This window comes from Muscardinus avellanarius (genome assembly GCF_963383645.1).
Source record: "Muscardinus avellanarius genome assembly, chromosome: 1".
NCBI classification, from domain to species: domain Eukaryota; kingdom Metazoa; phylum Chordata; class Mammalia; order Rodentia; family Gliridae; genus Muscardinus; species Muscardinus avellanarius.
The window spans coordinates 31,630,235-31,648,377 of NC_137786.1; the positions used below are offsets into that span (position 1 = coordinate 31,630,235).

An 18,143-nucleotide genomic window follows, 5' to 3' on the forward strand; every position below is an offset into this window, starting at 1 on the left:
GGAGGGGAAGTGGGGGGAGAGAGGGCACTAAGTACTTTGCAAACTTTTTTACTCAACTCAGGAGACAAACTAATTCTGTTTGTAAGAGAGAGCTACTCACATAGTATTTCCTTCTTCTATTTATATGTTACTATTAAAATAAGGAAAATGTAGTGTTGTGTTTATCACAGTGTCTTGGAAAGAAATATTTCGATTTGACTGTACAGTCAGGTTTTTCCCCTATATCTACAAGTCTAATATTTTTAATCAACATGGTACATTGTAAGTATAAACCATAATAGATGTGAGTGACTTCATTAACTATATTTTATAACATCAGTGCATGATGCAGCAAATTGCAGGGTTATAGATATTGCTAATTGAGCGATACATGATTTTCAGAGTACACAATACTATGTGTATGTGCTTTTTTAAAACTATCCCTTGATCTTTGTGATCTAGCATTTTTACCTGTGTCTCAGTGATTTGTTGAATGTGGATTGCCTTTGGATAAGAATGTTATGAGTGAAATAAAATGTACAACACTACTTTTACTCTGCAGTGCTGGAAGTGGGGAGTTTAATAGTCTGACAACTGTCTTTGAAACCCTCATTGGCTCAGTTAGCAGAAGCAAAATCAGATTGACTTTCTGCATTGTCTCTGTCTTTATCAGGAGTCTGTAGTATAATCCATCACTTTTGTAAAACATCTCAAGTGACTGCTCAGTTTGTGTGGTTGTTTGCCAACCACCTGGGCTAGAGCTCCCCCTCTGCAGTCCTGGAAGGTTTGAGTCTTCTTCTGGAGGAGAGGAGAGTGCTCTGCTTCTTTTCCAGAAGGGGGCAGCATTCACCAGGGCCTTTGCTCAGATGCCCTGGCAACTTTCAGAGTCAAATGGGACAGGGAAGTATGTCTGGAGGGAGAAGACAATGTCAGATGAGCAGAGAGAGAGTGAGCAGTGAGTATTCTGTGGGAAGAATGTAAGGAATTTCTGCTGCCATGTTTGCTTTGCAACTTGAGGCAAGCTCATTCCTGGGCAATGGGTTCATGCTTTCCTTATTACCCTTCTTTTGTGCAGACTGGATGAGCTGAACCTCTCCTGGTGCTTTGACTTCACTGAAAAGCACGTGCATGCGGCTGTCACACACGTGTCAGAGACCATCACCCAGCTGAATCTCAGTGGCTACCGAAAGAATCTCCAGAAGTCAGGTTAGCACTTTGGGCCTGGGCAGCTGAGGCTTAACAGTAAAAAGAGATTGGGTAAATTGAGCTTCTCCTGAGTTATTCTCCACAGAAGTTGTCTCATTTAGTCCAGTGTGTATGTTTTTTTCATTTTCCAGGTGAGAACTGCTGATCAAAGGATTAGGTAAAGGGGAGCAGCTAGTGAGCTAGAATCATGATTTGAGTCCAGAGGAAGAGACCTTTATACTTTTAAACAACTACTACTTTTTTTTTTTTTCTTTCTACCTCCTAGCTACATGCACAGCCCTTTTTTATTTCTTTTTTGTTTGTTAGTTCTTAAAACAAGGTCTTGCTAAGTTGCTGAGATTTTCACTAAGTTGCTAAGGCTGGTCTTGAACCTGCTATCCTCCTGTCTCAGCCTTCCAAGTACTAGGGTTATAGGTATGCACTGTAATCAGAAAAACTACTTTTAATCAACTAAATTACTAGGCAAAACCCGACCATAAAAATGGATATAAGTAGTAGGTGGCCTTCTGTATCTGTCAGCACAGTATCCATGCATTTAACCAACAGCAAATCAAAGATTTTCAGAAAAAAAATTGTATCTGTACTGAACTTGTACAGATCTTTTTTCTTACCATTCTCTGAACAGTACAGTATAACTACTATTTATATAGTACTTACTTTAGGTGACATAAATAATCTAGAGATGGTTTAAAGTATACAGGAAGAAAGATTACATAGCAGTACTACACTTTTATATAAGGGACTTGAACATCCCTGGATCTGGGTATCTGACAGGTCCTGGACAATCCCTCAGAGTCTGCAGGATGAGTCTGCAGGATGAGTCTTAAGCAGCAGTTCTCCACTGGAGACAACTTTGCCTGTAAGGAAACATTTGACAATGTCTGAGATGTTTTTAATTATTACAGCTGTGGGGAGATTGTTGACATCTAGTAGGTTATAAACCTTACAATTTTTGCTATACTTTGGTTTGTGTATAAAATACTGAATTTTGATTTGTAGTATTAGTCTCAAGCTAATAATTTCAAGTCAAGGCTACACAAAACTTAGTTAATCTAGTGACACATATCCACTGTATCTTTATTTCTTGATGTTAGATTTCTAGCTCATTCAAGTGTAGAGCTTTTCTTTATTGGCATTTTTATTATGTTTTAAAAGATTTGAGTCAACCATATGTAAGTACTTCTTAAAATTTAAGTATTAATTTGCTTCTTCAGAGGTTAACACCCAGATAATGTCTGATAAGTCAGATATGCCAGGCTATAGAAAATAATGGCTAGATTTTTTATGAGTGGCCAGAGATTTAGTTCATTGTCTAAACATTCATTTAGTTCAGGTTTGAACTGCTACATTCCAAATGTCTGCTTTTTAAAAATGGGGAATATTTTCTTTAGAGATTTGTAAAAGTTACAAATTATAGCTTGATTTCATATCACTGCATCTATAAATGGTATTTCTGTTAGTATTGTTACCCTTTAAACATTGTTAAATCTTATTGTAATATTATATAGCCTTCTCAAAATTACATGCATATACATATTTTTTTTAAAAATGCACACGGCAGGCAAGGTGGCACATGCTTGTAATCCCAGTGCTTGGGAGGCTGAGACAGGAGGATCGCAGGTTTGTGGCCAGCCTCAGCTACTACTTAGTGAGGCCCTCTGCAACCTAGTGAGAACCTGTTTCAAAAATAAAGAATAAAGCCAGGTGTGGCGGCGCACGCTTGTAATCCCTGTGCTTGGGAGGCGGAGACAGGAGGATTGCGCAGGTTCAAAGCCAGTTGCCCTGGCTGAAGAGGCCCTGTTTCCAAATAAAAAAATATAAAATAGGTCTGGGAGTGTAGCCCGGAGGTAGAAGGGCTTCCAGGAACCCCAGTACCACAAAGAAAGAAAGAAAGAAAGAGAGAGAGAGAGAGAGAGAGAGAGAGAGAGAGAAAGAAAGAAAGAAAGAAAGAAAGAAAGAAAGAAAGAATGAATTTAATAAAAAATAGGGCTGGGAGTGTAGCCTGAAGGTAGAAAGAAAGAAAGAAAGAAAGAAAGAAAGAAAGAAAGAAAGAAAGAAAGAAAGAATGAATTTAATAAAAAATAGGGCTGGGAGTGTAGCCTGAAGGTAGAATGCTCCTGAGTTCACTCCGCAGTACTGCAAACACACACACACACACACACACACACACGACCAATCTAACATCTTGTCGCTCTTTCCTATATAGGAATGTTCTATGTAATAAAATGTTTTCACACACACACAACCCCTTTTCACGTGGCTGTACTGCATCATCAGAGCGGTGTGATACTCCGTCCAGTGGATATGGAATAATTCATATTAAGTCAATAATTATGCATGCGTCTGATCTCCTTCTAAGGAATGCTTAGAGTCTTTCCAGTTTTCCCCTTCTCTAAGCAGTGTTGGGATGGACAGAGACAAATCTTTGGGTATATTAGGATAGATTCTTAAAAGTAGTATTGTTAATTCAAAGATGTGGCACTCTTAAACCTTGGGTAGTTCTTGCCAAAGTACTTCCCAGGGAGTTTAAACCCCACCAAAGAGTGCCCCCCCATCAAATCTCACCACTCTTGCTTTTCCCTCGTCTGTCTTCAGGAGAAGGGTTGGCAATTTCCTACTTATACTTCTTTCCTACATCAGAATTTCCCACTACTTTACTGAGGGTTTTTCTGACATGAACAGGTATAAGGTTAGAAGGTTGCCATAAGGCAAATTGCTGTTAACTTTGGCTGACTTTGGATGTAAAACTTTTCTTTTTGTCCCTTCACAAAAAGAAAATAGCTTGTTTACCCAGTTAAGGCAGGAATTGTAGGTAATAAAATCCAGCTTGCTGGATATATTCAGTTCAAGAACAAAGAGAGTATAGAGTTGAAGTGTTACTTTCATAATTATACTCTGGGAATTCAAAAATTTGTGCTAATGTTATTAATATAGTGCACACCATTTCATTATATATAAGGTAAGATGGATTTGGTTTCAGCTTGCAGACTGGAGCCTTACTGCCTGGCTCAAATCTCTAGTCTTACTAGGGAAACATGAGGAAGTTGTTTAACTTTTCTGTTCATGTTTTATCATCAGTGAAATGGATAGAATAGTAGGACCCCCCCTCTAAGAGTTACAGTAAGGAATAAATGATTTAATATGTGTGCAGCATGTTGAACAGTTCTTGGCCCGTAGTTGCAGTTCAGTTACTGTTGACTGCTGATTACTGCCCCAATCCCTTCCTCCCCTAGGACAGCAGATAAGGGTGCCAGATGAGGTCTTCAGGACTTCACTTTGGGCCTTGTATTTGACCTCAGTTTTTCTAGTTGAAATCCCCTTTCCTCCAAAGTGATGGGTTGGATTATATGGTTTCTACAATCCCCTCTAGCTCAAGTGGATCTACTGTCTGTGGGTAAATAGAGCACAGTGAAGAGGGAATCTTGGCAGACTCCACTGTTAACAACATTTTCCACCAGGGGAGGACAGGGCTAAAATGAGGGCTGGAGAAAGAGTAATGTTATCCTCCCTCTACCCCACGTTTGGTTCTTTCCCTAGTGGTATCAAATAAGACGATTACCTAGTTTTGTTGAGGGCTAGTTGGCTGGCTAGGGGAGTGGTCACTCAGAGTTGTGTCATGCTCTTCTTCATCGCCTGGGCGTACATTGCACATGTGTTTATTGAGACCATGATGCATGGAGGCCTGTTCCAGACTTCTAAGGTGTGGTCTTGAATACAGCAAAGATGATCTCTCTGGTGCAGCTTACAGTCTGTGAGGGAGCCAGGCAGTGAACCAAGTTCTGTTTGTTAGGAAAGGAGGAAAACGTTCAAGTAGAAAAGATAAAGCAGAGTGAGCAGGTATGATGTGGCAGGAATGGACTACTTTTTTTTTAATCTATTTTATTTTGGTTCTGTGGATTGGACCCAGGGGCATTCGACCTCTGAGCTATATGCCTCAAGTCCCATTTTATTTTTTTTTATTTTGAACCAGGGTCTCACTAAGTAAGTTGTGGAGGGTCTCACTGAGTTTCTGAGACTGGCCTCCAACCTGTGACTCTCCTGTCTCAACCTTCCAAGGACTGGGATTACCGTGTGCACCGCCACACCCAGTAGGAATGGACTCCTTTGAGATGCAGTGATCCAACAGAGGGCCTCTCTGAGGAGGTGACATTTGAGCAGAGCCCTGATTGAGTGAAGGAGAAATACAGATGGATTGTGAAATAAAAATATTCTGGAACAGAGGACCAGCAAGTGCAAGACCACTTTGCACTGTGGCAACCAGTGTGTGAAAAGGAGCAAGAGAGATGAGACAGCTCGAGGGCTCTCTGAGCCAAGGCAAAACCTCGAGCTTCTGAGTGAGGCCGGAAGCCAGGGAAGTGTTCCGGGCTGAGCAGTGGCAGGAACCTTTTAAGAGACTCTTAAGCTGGGTTTGGTGGGGCACACCTGTAATCCAGTACTTGGAGGCTGAGGAAGAATTGCAGGTTAGAGCCAGCTCGGCACCTTAGCAAGGCCTTCAGCAACTTAGTGAGACCTGTTTAAAAGATAAAATAGGACTAGGGGTGTTTCACAGAAGTAGAAGAAACCTGGGTTCAACCCCCCGTACCAAAAAATAAAAAATAAAAAAGAGGGGCTGGTGCTAGGTGGAGAAAAGTCTAGAGGGGGGGGTGTGACACAGCAAGGACAGTTAGAAGACGCCGGTGGAGACATTTGAAGTGCCAAGACATGGTCTGAAAACAGCATAGGAAGACTTGGAGGCGGGTTGGGTGTGGGAAGTGACACAGTCAAATGTGCTTAGAGTTTGGGCCTAAGGCATACTACCCATGAAGTTATCAGTGAAATGGGAAGAACTCTGGGGGAAGGAATCAGTTCAGGGGACTATCAGTCAGCTTTTGAGTCCCTGGGAACAAAACACTTAACAGGCACAATGTAGAGGAAGAAAGCTTTATTGGCCACACCTGGTTGACCGGCTCCAAGGCAGACACTGCACTGCGGGCCTAACAGAGGAGGCCAAGCCGCTCTCGCCTCAGGGCAGCCAGGAAGCTGAGAGACTGAGGAGGCGCCAGGGCCTCGCCCGCAGTGACCCAGCTGCTCCTGCCCTGCCTGCCTCTCCACCTGGCTGCAGTGTCTGATCCATGCGCTTCTCTTGATGTTTTATATCTGGATTATAATAGGGGCAGACTGAGTGTTTGGCTTTAAGCCCTAAACTTGGATGCCTCTTTCCATATATATAAATGGGTAAGTTGAGAAGGCAGGTGGAAATGCAAGTCTAGAATTTAGGGAGGGGATGCAGCCAAAGATAAAGCTGTGAAACAATAACAGAAAACTTCTCAAGCGCTAAGGAAGTTTGTCTATTGTTATAAATAAATCACATTTATTGAGTCATTTCCTGCTTACACTGTAGCTTAGCTCATGTGACTTGCTTCTGTACAATCTCAGCATGCTTGCTGACTGTTTACTGTAGTTCACGTTTTAATAGATTAACATACAGCTTTTTTTTCCCCTCTGTTTGTATGTATATGTGTGTGAAAGAGAGTTGACCAAATTGAGATAATGTCTTATACAGATTTTCTTTTGTTATTTTCATGTTATTAAAAATCTTTTTGAGACGCCGGGCATGGTAGTGCATGCTTGTAATCCCCACGCTTGGGAGGCGGAAACAGGAGGATCACGCAAGTTTGAAGCCAGCCTCGCTGGCTTAAAAGACCCTGTTTCCAAATAAAAATATAAAAATAGGTCTGGGAGTGTAGCCCAGAGGTAGAAGGGTTTCCAGGAACCCCAGTACCACCAAAAAAAAAAAAAAAAAAAAAATCTTTTTGAGCCAGGTGTGGTGGCACAGGCTTGTAATCCCAGCATTTGAGAGGCTGAGACCAGAGGATCTCAGTTCGCGGACAGCCTCAGTTAGTGAGGCTTTCCACAACTTAATGAGACCCTGATTCGAAATAAAGAATAAAAAATGGGGCTAGGGATATACCTTGGAGGTAGAATGCCCCTGGGTTCAATCCCCAGACCCAGGGGGAAAAAATAAATTAAAAAAAAAAAAACCTTGTGTGGACCAGCGTAGTCAGTGCACACTTGTAATCCCAGCATTTGGGAGGCTGAGACAGGAGGATCACGGTTCACAGAGAGCCTCAGCTACTTAGTGAGGCCCTTTGCAACTCAGTGACACCCTGTTTCAAAACAAAGAATAAAAAATAGGACTGGGGATGTAGCTTAGAGGTAGAATGCCCCTGGGTTTTATCCTCAGTCCCCCCCCCACACACAAAAAAAAAGTAAAATAAAATAAAATGAAAATCTTTTGTGTGTGTGGTATTGGGGATTGAGCCCAGAGGCATTCTAACTGAGTTACACCCCTTGCCTTTTTTTAAATTTTTGTTTTGAAACAGTCTAAGTTGCTGAGGGTCTTTGCTGTGTTGCTGAGGCTGGTCTCAAAAATACAATCCTTCTGTCTCAGCCTTTGAAGTACTGAGATTATAGGTGTGTGTGACAACACCCAGCATTTATAACTATTGGTACAGTGCATAGTTCATATTCTTCTTTTTTTTTTATCCAGTAGTGGAGATTGAAACCAGTGGCATTGTACCTGAGCTACACACCCAACCATATTTTATTTTTACTGTGAAATAGTCTTGCTAGGTTGCTAAGAGTCTCACTAAGTTGCTGAGGTTAGTCTTGAAACTACGATCTTCCTGTCTCCGCCTCTCAAGTACACTGGGATGACAAGTGTGCATCACTACACCTGGCTCTATACATCTATTTTTCTAAAACTAGAATTACTGGACCAAAGGGCAAAATGTATAATGCTCTGAATATTTTTTTAACAAATGAATTCACTATCAAAAAAATTTTTTAAAATCACTTTCAGTCTCCTGAACGATTGCACATAAAATAAATATCACGGGTAGGGGATGAGAGAATCTGTTTTACTATTGTCGGTTCTAGGTGTTATAATAATTTTTCATTTTATGGTTGAAAAGTAGTATTCTAGTTTTATTTCATGTTTCTAACTCCATTTTTTGTTATCTGTATTTTGCTAATTAGCAGTTGATGTTCGTGGTGCCTTTTTGTTGTTTATCTTTTTCCTCTTCGTATAATAAGACTGTTACCTCATTTGACTTATGTAGAAAACATTTATTTCTCAGTTTTCTGTTGCTTCTCTAATTGTTTTGTTGTAACACCATAGAAGTTTAAAAGTTTTGTGTAGCAGATTAGAAGTGCTTTCTGAATGTGTCTTTTTATGTTTAGAAACAACTCATTTTTCCCAAGCATTGTTAAAATAGTTGCCCATGTTTCCGTGTTTAGAACTTTTTAAAAAGTGTGGAATTTGGGGGAATTTGCCATTTGAGTTGAAGAAATAATTTTTCCCAGGTATGGGAGCAGTAGTGTTCTTTAATGAGCCATGATTTCTCTCATCATGTTGAAGTGCCACCTTTATAATATATATGGTTTGTCTCTATGCTGCTAGTGTTTGATTTTACTTTTTGCTACTGTTCAGGGATTACTTTTCCTTGACTTTTCCAGCCAGTTACTGCTGATACATAAAGAAGTTACAGCTTGTCATTAACCCATCATTTTACACTGTTCTCTTAACATTCTCAGTAGCCTCTCTCTGAGAAGAATATTTTATATGCCAAGGAGACTGTTTTGGTTTTTTCTTTCTTCTAATGCATGACTCTAACTGCATTGTCCCGAACTTCTAGCACAATGTTAAATGCTATTAGCAATAGAAAATTCTTGCCTTGTTCATTTAACAGTGACCATCATGTTTGTTCATTTTTCCTAGATGTCTCGATCCTAATTAGAAGATGCCCCAACCTTGTCCATCTAGACTTAAGGTATTTCTTGTTTATTTTAAATCAAAAATTGAAAAAATATTGATTGCTCATTAAATGAGGAAAGGACCTAATACTGGATTAAAGAAACTAAGCAGTATTCTCCAGCTAGAAGGTATAGGTGGTTCTGAATACCTTCTGCTTTTTTACAGTGATAGTATCATGCTAAAGCATGACTCCTTTCCGGAATTTCTTCAGCTCAACTACCTCCAACACCTATCACTCAGTCGGTGCTATGATATCATACCTGAAACTCTACTGTGAGTATGTTTTGTCTTTTTAATACAATTAGAAGGCAGGGACCAACAGAGATGCCACTAGTATTAAAAATCCATTATTATTAATAGCAGACATTTAAAATTAAACATTAATATTAGTGTCATAGACTGGCTTAAAATGTCTGGTCAAGGTGAGGTGACTGAGATTATTCATTAAACATTTATTATTTAACATCGCCTTCACCCCCATGGTACTTGGGATTGAACCCAGAGGTATTTTACCTCTGAGCTATACCCCTTCAGCCACATTTTATTTTTTATTTTGAAACAGGGTCTTACTCAATTGCTGAGGGCCTGAGTGTCTGAGGCTGGCCTCAAACCTGCTGTTCTCTTATCTCAGCCTTCCAAGTACTAGCATTCACTGACAACAATTTTAAGTACTAATCATTGACAAAGTTGCAAAAGATGTAGAATTCTAGGAGCCTTTGCCTCCAGGGCACTCATGGTAATTAGGAAGGCAGAACCAATATGAGTGGGATTTTTTGGTTTTGTTTCCCCATATTGTTCAGATCAACTCTAGTTGATACTAAAAGCTTTTGTTTGGACTTAGAGAAAAAGTTCTGCCATCTTGCTATGTATGTCATGTGGATGGTAAAGGAACATGAAGAATCAGTAGGTGGTATAAATTCATAAGTCTAATGCTTTTTTTTTTTTTTTTTTTTTTTTTTTTTTTTTTGCAGTACTGGGGATGGAACCCGGGGGTGGGGGGCAGGTGTCCTACCTCCAAGCAACCCCTCAGCCCTGTTTTTTATTCTTTATTTTGAAACAGGGCCTTACTGAGTTGCAAAGGGCCACTAAGGAGCTGAGGCTGTCCACCAACCACGATTCTCCTGTCTCAGCCTCCCAAAGGCTGGGATTACAAGTGTGTGCCACGACGCCTGGCTGAGTCTGAAGCAAAGCGGATATTAGGACCCAAAAAAATGAAGTGACTAATTTAGATCTGATGATGAGTTAACTGGCTGAGCTGGTTCTAGATTCGAGTTCTCTTAGACCAATAGAAGCCAAACAGTCTTCATCCACTCTGGTGGTTCCTCTGAAAATTAATTTTACCTGTTCAGCAACTCCACAGAATCAAGATGTGCAAAGAAAAGAAGTCAAATCAATCTTTCTTCTAGGAAGTGTTGTACTCAGATCATCCTGGCAATGATATTATCTCTTTACTTTTAAAAAGTTTTATTTTATCTTATCCGAAAGAGCTTAATGACAAATGTAAATGCCTAGCGATTTCAGTAAAAACCACAAGAGGGCAGTGTCTTGCACTTGGTTCGGTGTTCTTTTCATTATAGTCAATCTGCCCCAAATGGGGCTGCTATCCAAATGACAGTAACTTGGCTTCGGTTTCCTACCAAGAAGGGTGGTGAATAAGTTAGTTTCAAGAACTGATGACTAAGTCAGATACTTCAGGTATACAAGGTGAACTAGTAGAAATAAATCCAGTAATTTTGATTAATTATTTTAAATAACCTCAGGGCTCAGGTGCTAAACTGATTATCTCATTTGGAAAAGTACTTCCTGAAAAGGATGTCAGAGCTGGGCTTGATGCACACCTGAAATCCCAGTACTTGGGAGGCTAAAACAGGAGGATAGCAGGCACAATGCCAGCCTCAACACCACAGTAATTCTCTGAGAGACCTTTATCAAGAAAAAAAGATTTAAAAAGGCGGGGGATGTAGCTTGGAGGTAGAATGCCCCTAGGTTCAATCCCCAGTACCAAAAAGCAAAGTTAAAATGATGTCGGTATTTATTTGTTGGCTCTCCAATGTTGGGTTCTAAATTTGTATACATAGAACTCTGATTAAAATTCCTGCCTCTATTTTCTAGCATCCAGATCTCCTAAGAACCTCTAGAGTCTACTCAGAAAGGTTTCTCTGTCATCCATTCTCTCCTGCCCTTGCCATCTAAGCTCCTACTTCTTTGCCTGGGCAGCCTGAAGATAATTCTTTTCTGATTTCTTTTCTCAAGAGAATCTATTATATGACTTGCTTTATCCCTTCTCTTCAGAAAGAAGATAAACAGGTAATAACCCAAGTGTTTTTCCTGAAGCAGAGGCAAGGGGAAGGCTGTGAGCCTTCACATTTTAATATTTGTAACAGTGGGATAATAGTTATACCTACTATAGCAATCGCTGCAGGCAGTTGACGGTTACGAGCTTGGGCCTAAAGTCACAAACCTAGGTGCGAGCCTTCTCCACATTATTATTATTATTTATTTGTTTTAAAATAAGAGAAATGGGCATCAGGAATTGGGTTACAAGTCAGAGTACTACAGTAGAATGAGAAAAGAAGAAAAATGCTACTCTTGAACCTCAAGGTAAAAATATATTTCTTAAGATATCATGTAAATAACACAATTTACATTGTAAGTCCTTTAAGGTGAGTTAGTTGTTTCCCTGTCCTTTTTTGTTGAAATGTTTTTTTCCTGTAACTCCAGTCATTTTGCAGTTGATTTATTTGAAAATTTATCCTAACAAAAATTCCAGGATGCCTCGGTAGTAATCTCCAGAGAGCCAGTCATCAAGGCTAAAGAAGTGGAGGCTATTTATTTCTTATCTCAGAAGTAGTAGGCAAGTAAAATCTGAATGTCTTTCTTCTGTAATAGTTTATAAGCTACTTGAGAAACTTTAGCCCCCCCCCCCCTTGGGTCTTCATTGTATTTATTTCCTTCTTCCTTAATTATTCTTAACCCTCCTCTAATTATTCCCTATTTCTCATTCAAGTAAGAAACACAAGCTGGAGATTGTGAGCTGATCTGAGATTAGGAGAAATTTAGCAGTGCTGTAAGAGAATCTGTAGTTGAGGCATTTAAAATTTATAAAGGAAAACAGGACTACGGAGATGAGGTAGGCAGCAAACCTGTGGGTCTATACTATTTTTTATTTAGTCAAAGTGAGCAAAGACCCATAAGACGTTACCAATGTCATTGCACACTTCGTGAACTGGAAATAAAGGCTTTTAAGATCTTCATCTCTATTTGCTCTTCGTTTTTCCGTCTCTTCCGTTGTGATGTCGGAGATACCTGCAAATTTGTTATCGAGGCAACATTTTTTTTTCTTTGTCTCCTCCCCTCTTTTAAAAGATTTTCTGATCCTCAAGCTGTCAGCCCATTTTATGCGGATCCCTCTTCTCGTGGAACTCTGAGAGTGAGGTGTGATTTCCTTCCTCACCAAATCTTTCTCAATGCTGCTGCAAGAACATCTCCTTCTCTACCATCTGTCATTCCTCCTCCTCTTCTCACTCCTGCCTACACTTTGCTCTTAAATATTACGCACTACAGAGGGATTCACAATGTGTTGCTTTGGATGTCCCAGAACTAGAATTTTCAGTGATTACAAAGTTCTCATACAAATTTCCCGTAAGAGAAATTCAAGGTTGGATTAGGATTGCCATCATCTTCAGTAGTGATAAATATAAACATTTATCAATTGTTACTCTCGTTTATACTTCCATTTCTACAGACCAGAAATCAGTTTAAGAACAATAGTTATTTGTTGCTCTTGACTTTATTTTGATCTGTTCACAACCTACAAATTTTATGCTTATTGTCTACTTATGAACAAACGTGTTTAATTTGGATAGTCCTTTTTATTTTCTAAATTCTCCATCTAGTAGTATGCTAGCATATATTAAACATCCCCAGTGCCTAAGACAGTTTATGGAATGTAAATATATACATTTAGAGGGGTAGTGGAAAGGCTGGAAGAACAGGTTGAGAATGGAAGGTCTTATGGCCCGCTGAACATTCTGGGTTCCCTAAAAGCAAAGGAAGCATCCAAGGTTTTGGAGCTATGAGGATGCCTTGGACATTGGTATAGAATAGGCTGGAAGGAAGGAAGATAGGAAGCCAAGTGAAAGTTCTTACAAAGTGGGTAAGTAATTATTGACTGTGAAAATTATGAAGGATGCTTTCAACTCTGGATCATTGATGTGTTCATTGACCTAAAGTGAGATTTTGTTGAAATTTAAAAAAAAAAGTGTTCCCCTTCCTGAGACTTTGGACTTTGTGTCCCAACCTGGAGCAAATACAAATCAGAGAGATGAATTTCTAGGCACATAGATCTGTGTGAAGAATTGTTACCCACACCAAAAAGTATTTATTTTGGAAGAAGAGGCTCTTATTTTTGTGACCCAGAATTTCACTGTTGCCTCTGTAAAGGTGTGACTGGTTACCCCTTTATCTGTGCCCAACTACATATACCTGTCTAAAATATTTTAGGGAAATTCACTGTTACGTTTCATAACATGAACCATTATTTAGAAGTCATCAACCCTGCTGAAATCTACTTTAGAGAGAGATGACCTTTATTCAAACAAAGGTCATGACCACATTAAATTTCATGTAACCCATGGTGATTCCAGCTGATATCATAGTAAAACACTTATGTTTACATCTCTAGCTTGCTACCTCAGAACACAGTAACCTCTTTCACATCACAGTGTAAATCAAGAAAAGAGAAAGGAAGCAAATGTTAGGAGTCTCATTCAACAAAAAGTACAGGTGCGTCTCCTAAGGCTTGGGCCTGATAAAGCTGGCCTGGGCTTTGCAGTTGATTCACCTTTACGTGTCTATAGCTGTACCACCCTGACCATGCATAATCATGTCTGCCTGACCTCTGCTGTTAACTCAAATTGTTTATGTTGAATTATGTTTCCAGGTAGTATCTTATAGAATGTAAGTTGTAAAAATTCAGTCATGTAACTCTAGTCAACATTTTTCCATAGATACTTCTCTGAAAGTCTCTATCTTCCTTTCCAGTGAACTTGGAGAAATTCCCACACTAAAAACACTACAGGTTTTCGGGATCGTGCCAGACGGTACCCTTCAGCTGTTACGGGAAGCCCTTCCTCATCTGCAGATTAATTGCTCCTATTTCACCACCATTGCCAGGCCAACTATGGGCAACAAAAAGAGCCAGGAGATCTGGGGCATCACGTGCCGACTGTCACTGCAAAAGCCCAGCTGTCTCTGAAGTACCTGCTGCAGGATGGTGTCTCCTCCTCTTTGGAATGGGGAGGATTGCTGGAGCACTTGGCTAGATTACTATTCATTTTCCCTTAGTCTTCATCCTGCAAGTATACTAGGGAACCCTTTACAAGGGAAAATTATGAAGTGTTGCTTTTTAAAAATGACTATTATAGCTTCTGTCAGTGCCATGCCCTTATGAGCCTAAATTGTAGGCCTTTGGAAATTTTAGGAGAGTGAACCTATAATTCTGAGATAACTTTTTACAAAGTAAAATTTGAGCCACCTTTCTCATGTGCCCTTCTGATTAACTATTTAGAATCAAGCTTAGAAATTACCACTGGCAAACAGTTTTCATAGACTTTATAGTAACTTTTATCTATATAGTTTTTTAGTGTTGCTTTATAAGACATGGCTTGGAAGAACAATAAGCTATGTTTGCAAGCTGAATAGTCCTACCTAAGATAATAGAATTTGAGGCGATCTCTTCTGGAGATTTAAAAAAATGCATTCCAATTTCAATTTAGATTTGAAATTAGCTTATTAGAAACGGCCCCACTTAATTCACTTTAAAGCTAAATAAACAACAAATTAAGAAATGACAAGCAGAATAGGGTTAGTATAGAACTGAAGGCTCGAGAATCAGCTTTCTGCATCAGGTTAGTCTGAAGTGTCCTTCATTGTTCACTGAGGTGCTATATTCTCAGAATTCTTAATTAGGTGAGAAAATATAATTGTGTCTTTCTAACTCTATAATCTAATTATGTTAGCATGAGTTGTTTAGCTTTTAAAATGACTTGCTTTGTTTTAGGAAGGCAGTATTATCCTAATCAGTTTCTATTGAAGAGTTGGAGGAATTCCAAACTGATACTGCCTGCTGTTTTCTTTAGTGCTAGATTGATAATCTTTATATTACTCTGGAATCAAGTATTTTAAATTGCCTTTTTTATGATCTCTCACAATATTTGAAACTATCCACTTTATAAAGGTTACTAAACCTAAGAACTGTTTGTTCCTCTAAATCAGAAATACACACTAGAAGCAAGTATATGTTCTGTACAGTTTTAGAGCAATCTGCATTAATTGTACCTACATAAGAGTTAAGACTTAGGTGTGTAACCCTTTGATAACATGAGTGTTGTTTTAATTTTTCAATTTGGTATATAGAACATAAAAGCAAATAGATCAAATTCTGCTTTCTACAAATTACAGAAACACTAGTTTTAAGTCAATGACCTCACCATACATTCAGTATGCAAAAAGCCAAAACTCATCATTTTTTTCTATTTTTTAAAATTAAAACTTTTACATAATGTTAGGAACAATAATATGAAGTGCCCTTATCTGCTCAGACCTAAGTAAGAACATTTTGAAGCAGTGTTACACAGGAGATTATGCTTCAATGTCTTATTAGTTAGAAAGTGCTAAATACTACTTGAAATTATTGTTTACAGATTAGTGATAAGGGCTGGTGGTAGGTCAGGTCATGCTCTGACTTCCGGATGCCCTCAAACATACAGTACCTGTACTTCCAAACTCAAGTCCAGCCATAAGCTATTTTGCCAACATGTCGGAGTAATCTGTATTTTTGTATTGATTTCTACTTTTATAAACTGGTTTTAAAATAAAATACATTTTTATAAAAATGAGTGCTTGAGCTCAGTTGTATCCCTCTTAGTTACATCATTAAAATCAGAAACCATATATTGTGGACTGCCATTTGGCCCAGAGGCCTCTAAAGAAGACTCTTCAAAGTGGAGCATGGTGGCTCACACTTGTAATGCCAGTACTTGGGAGGCTGAGACAAGAGGTGGCAGGTTCATAGCCAGCCACAGCTACTTACACCCTCTGCAATTTAGTGAGACCTTGTTTTAAAATAAAAAATAAGATCTGGTGGTGTAGTGCAGAAGGAGAATGCCCCTGGGTTCAATCCAGTTTTGAAAAAAAAAAAATGGAGCCCTAAACCATCCTACTTCATATTCTTACTGTCATTAAAATATTTATAATGCACTTTGAAAAGGTGCTGAGTGTAGGCTTTTAACCTTCAGCATGCTTCCCAAAGCAATGACATTTATAGAATATTTGGATTCAAGTGATTAATGTGATAGTCAAGTACTACTGTCAGCTAGTAACACTTGGTAAATACAGACTTCATCTGTTCATGATATAGATATTACTGTCATCTGAAGACTTTAGTTCCCACACCCAGAGGCCCTTTAGAAGTTCAGTTCTTTTAAAAGCCAGCCAAGCAGAGTGGAAGCACATGCTTGTAATCCCATCTATTACTTGGGAGGCTGAGACAGGAGGATCACAGATTCACAGCCAGCCCCAGCTACTTGGGCCCTCTACAACTCAATGAGACCCTGTTTTAAAATAAAGAATAAAGAAATAGGGCTGGGGATACTACTCAGAGGTAGAATGCCCCTGGGTTCAAACCCTAGTACTACAAAAAATACAGCCGGCCAAATGGAATGGTGATCCTTGAATAGCACCCCCATTTGTTGGTTATTCTGTTACATTATCATTACTATGCCTTGTTTAATGATGGAAAATGTCAAATATATGTAGTAAGTCAAAATTATGGTGAACCCCATCATCTAATTTCAAGTCATTAACTCCTGCCAATCTTGTTATCCATGATTGCAACCCTTCCCTTTATCCCCAGATTATTTTGAAACAAAACCAAGACCCATTGCACAAACATTTCAGTATATACCCCCAAAAGATGAGGATTCTTCTAGATTCTGAAGCATGGGCTATCAGGATGTTAGCGATTACATACTTGTCTCAAGTGTATTCTTACCTGTGTTTTGGTCAAGCTAAAACGTCCACACGTTGCATTTTGTTGACATCTTTAAAGTTTCAATCTTTGGATTCTTGCTTTTCCTTTGGAATTTACTTTTTACTTAATGTATTAGGTCATTTGTCCTATGTTCCAAAGTCTGAATTTGCTAATACTTCCTTAGAATGGTGTTAAACAGGCAAGTCTGTCCCATTTCCATAAATTGGTATTTTAGCTGTAGCAGAAGCAAGCTCTGGAACTGCTTTTTGACACCTTTTCTGCCTTATGTTCACTGATATCCCTTTACTCTTTTTTGGACACTTGATTCCTCTCTCACTGTCCTGTGCCCTAGTTATAATTTTCAGAGATAGACGAACACTGGCCAAGTGCAAAACTTGCTAAAGTGTGTGTGCCCCTTCTGGTAAGCTCAGCATTTATTGATAAAATACAAGTGGAGAACTGAATAGCAGCACAAGGGAAGATGCAGAGCATTGGGAGAAAACTAAGGTAGTCTAGGTGTTAGGTACCTAGAGAAGGTAAGAGAGGGGCGTAATAAGGTTAGCTCCACTTGGAGCCACAGGTTACTCCACCTCAGCTGATAGAACCCTACCCATAAACCACCTCCTTCATGGCCAGATACTGCCTATAAAACAGGTGTAACCAGCCTGAGGGGCTTTCTAGTTTGGAGCATGGACAGTGTGCCGAGTCGTGTCCTTTGGGTTTACTGCAATTTCATTTATCATGTTTGATCACCCTACCCATGGGTTTTGCTTAGGTACTGATGAAAAATTTTCCAAGTTAGCACAGAAGCAGTAAGCCAAGGCTCACCACAGCAGTAACTGCCCCAAATACATAATACACAATGGAGGGAGATTTCCAGATAGAATATACAAAGTCACCATGCTGCTTCCACTCCGGTATCTTGAGAATATACTTTTGTTTTCTCCCCCAACAATAAACTCTTTCTTCTGCTCAAACAATACACTGTTTTAATGTCTCTGAATTCTTTGCTTTGAGAACACAAGAACTGAGGACTCTGCACTAACCTGTAACAAAGGGCCTGGGCAAGTTGAAGGAAACTCCTTAGCACTGCATACCAAGGCTCAGAACAAGCAGAAATTGACCTCTTCT

General features: G+C 39.3%; 1 protein-coding gene across 3 annotated transcripts in view; it reads left to right on the forward strand.

Annotated features, from left to right (window-relative positions):
• The window catches only part of SKP2 (S-phase kinase associated protein 2), a gene marked incomplete at both ends in the record, with an annotated part of 34,475 nt that extends 18,622 nt beyond the window's left edge, over nucleotides 1-15,853 (forward strand). For 2 of the 3 annotated variants that reach the window (XM_080698331.1, XM_080698333.1), the window contains 4 exons: nucleotides 1,055-1,185; nucleotides 8,945-8,996; nucleotides 9,146-9,253; nucleotides 14,024-14,237. In XM_080698331.1, the coding sequence (XP_080554457.1) occupies nucleotides 1,055-1,185; nucleotides 8,945-8,996; nucleotides 9,146-9,253; nucleotides 14,024-14,237 (505 nt within the window). Of the gene's footprint in view, nucleotides 1-1,054; nucleotides 1,186-8,944; nucleotides 8,997-9,145; nucleotides 9,254-14,023; nucleotides 14,238-15,684 lie in introns of those variants that run through there. The other variant, XM_080698332.1, reaches the window with a different exon arrangement.
• Between the last annotated feature and the right edge of the window lie 2,290 nt (nucleotides 15,854-18,143).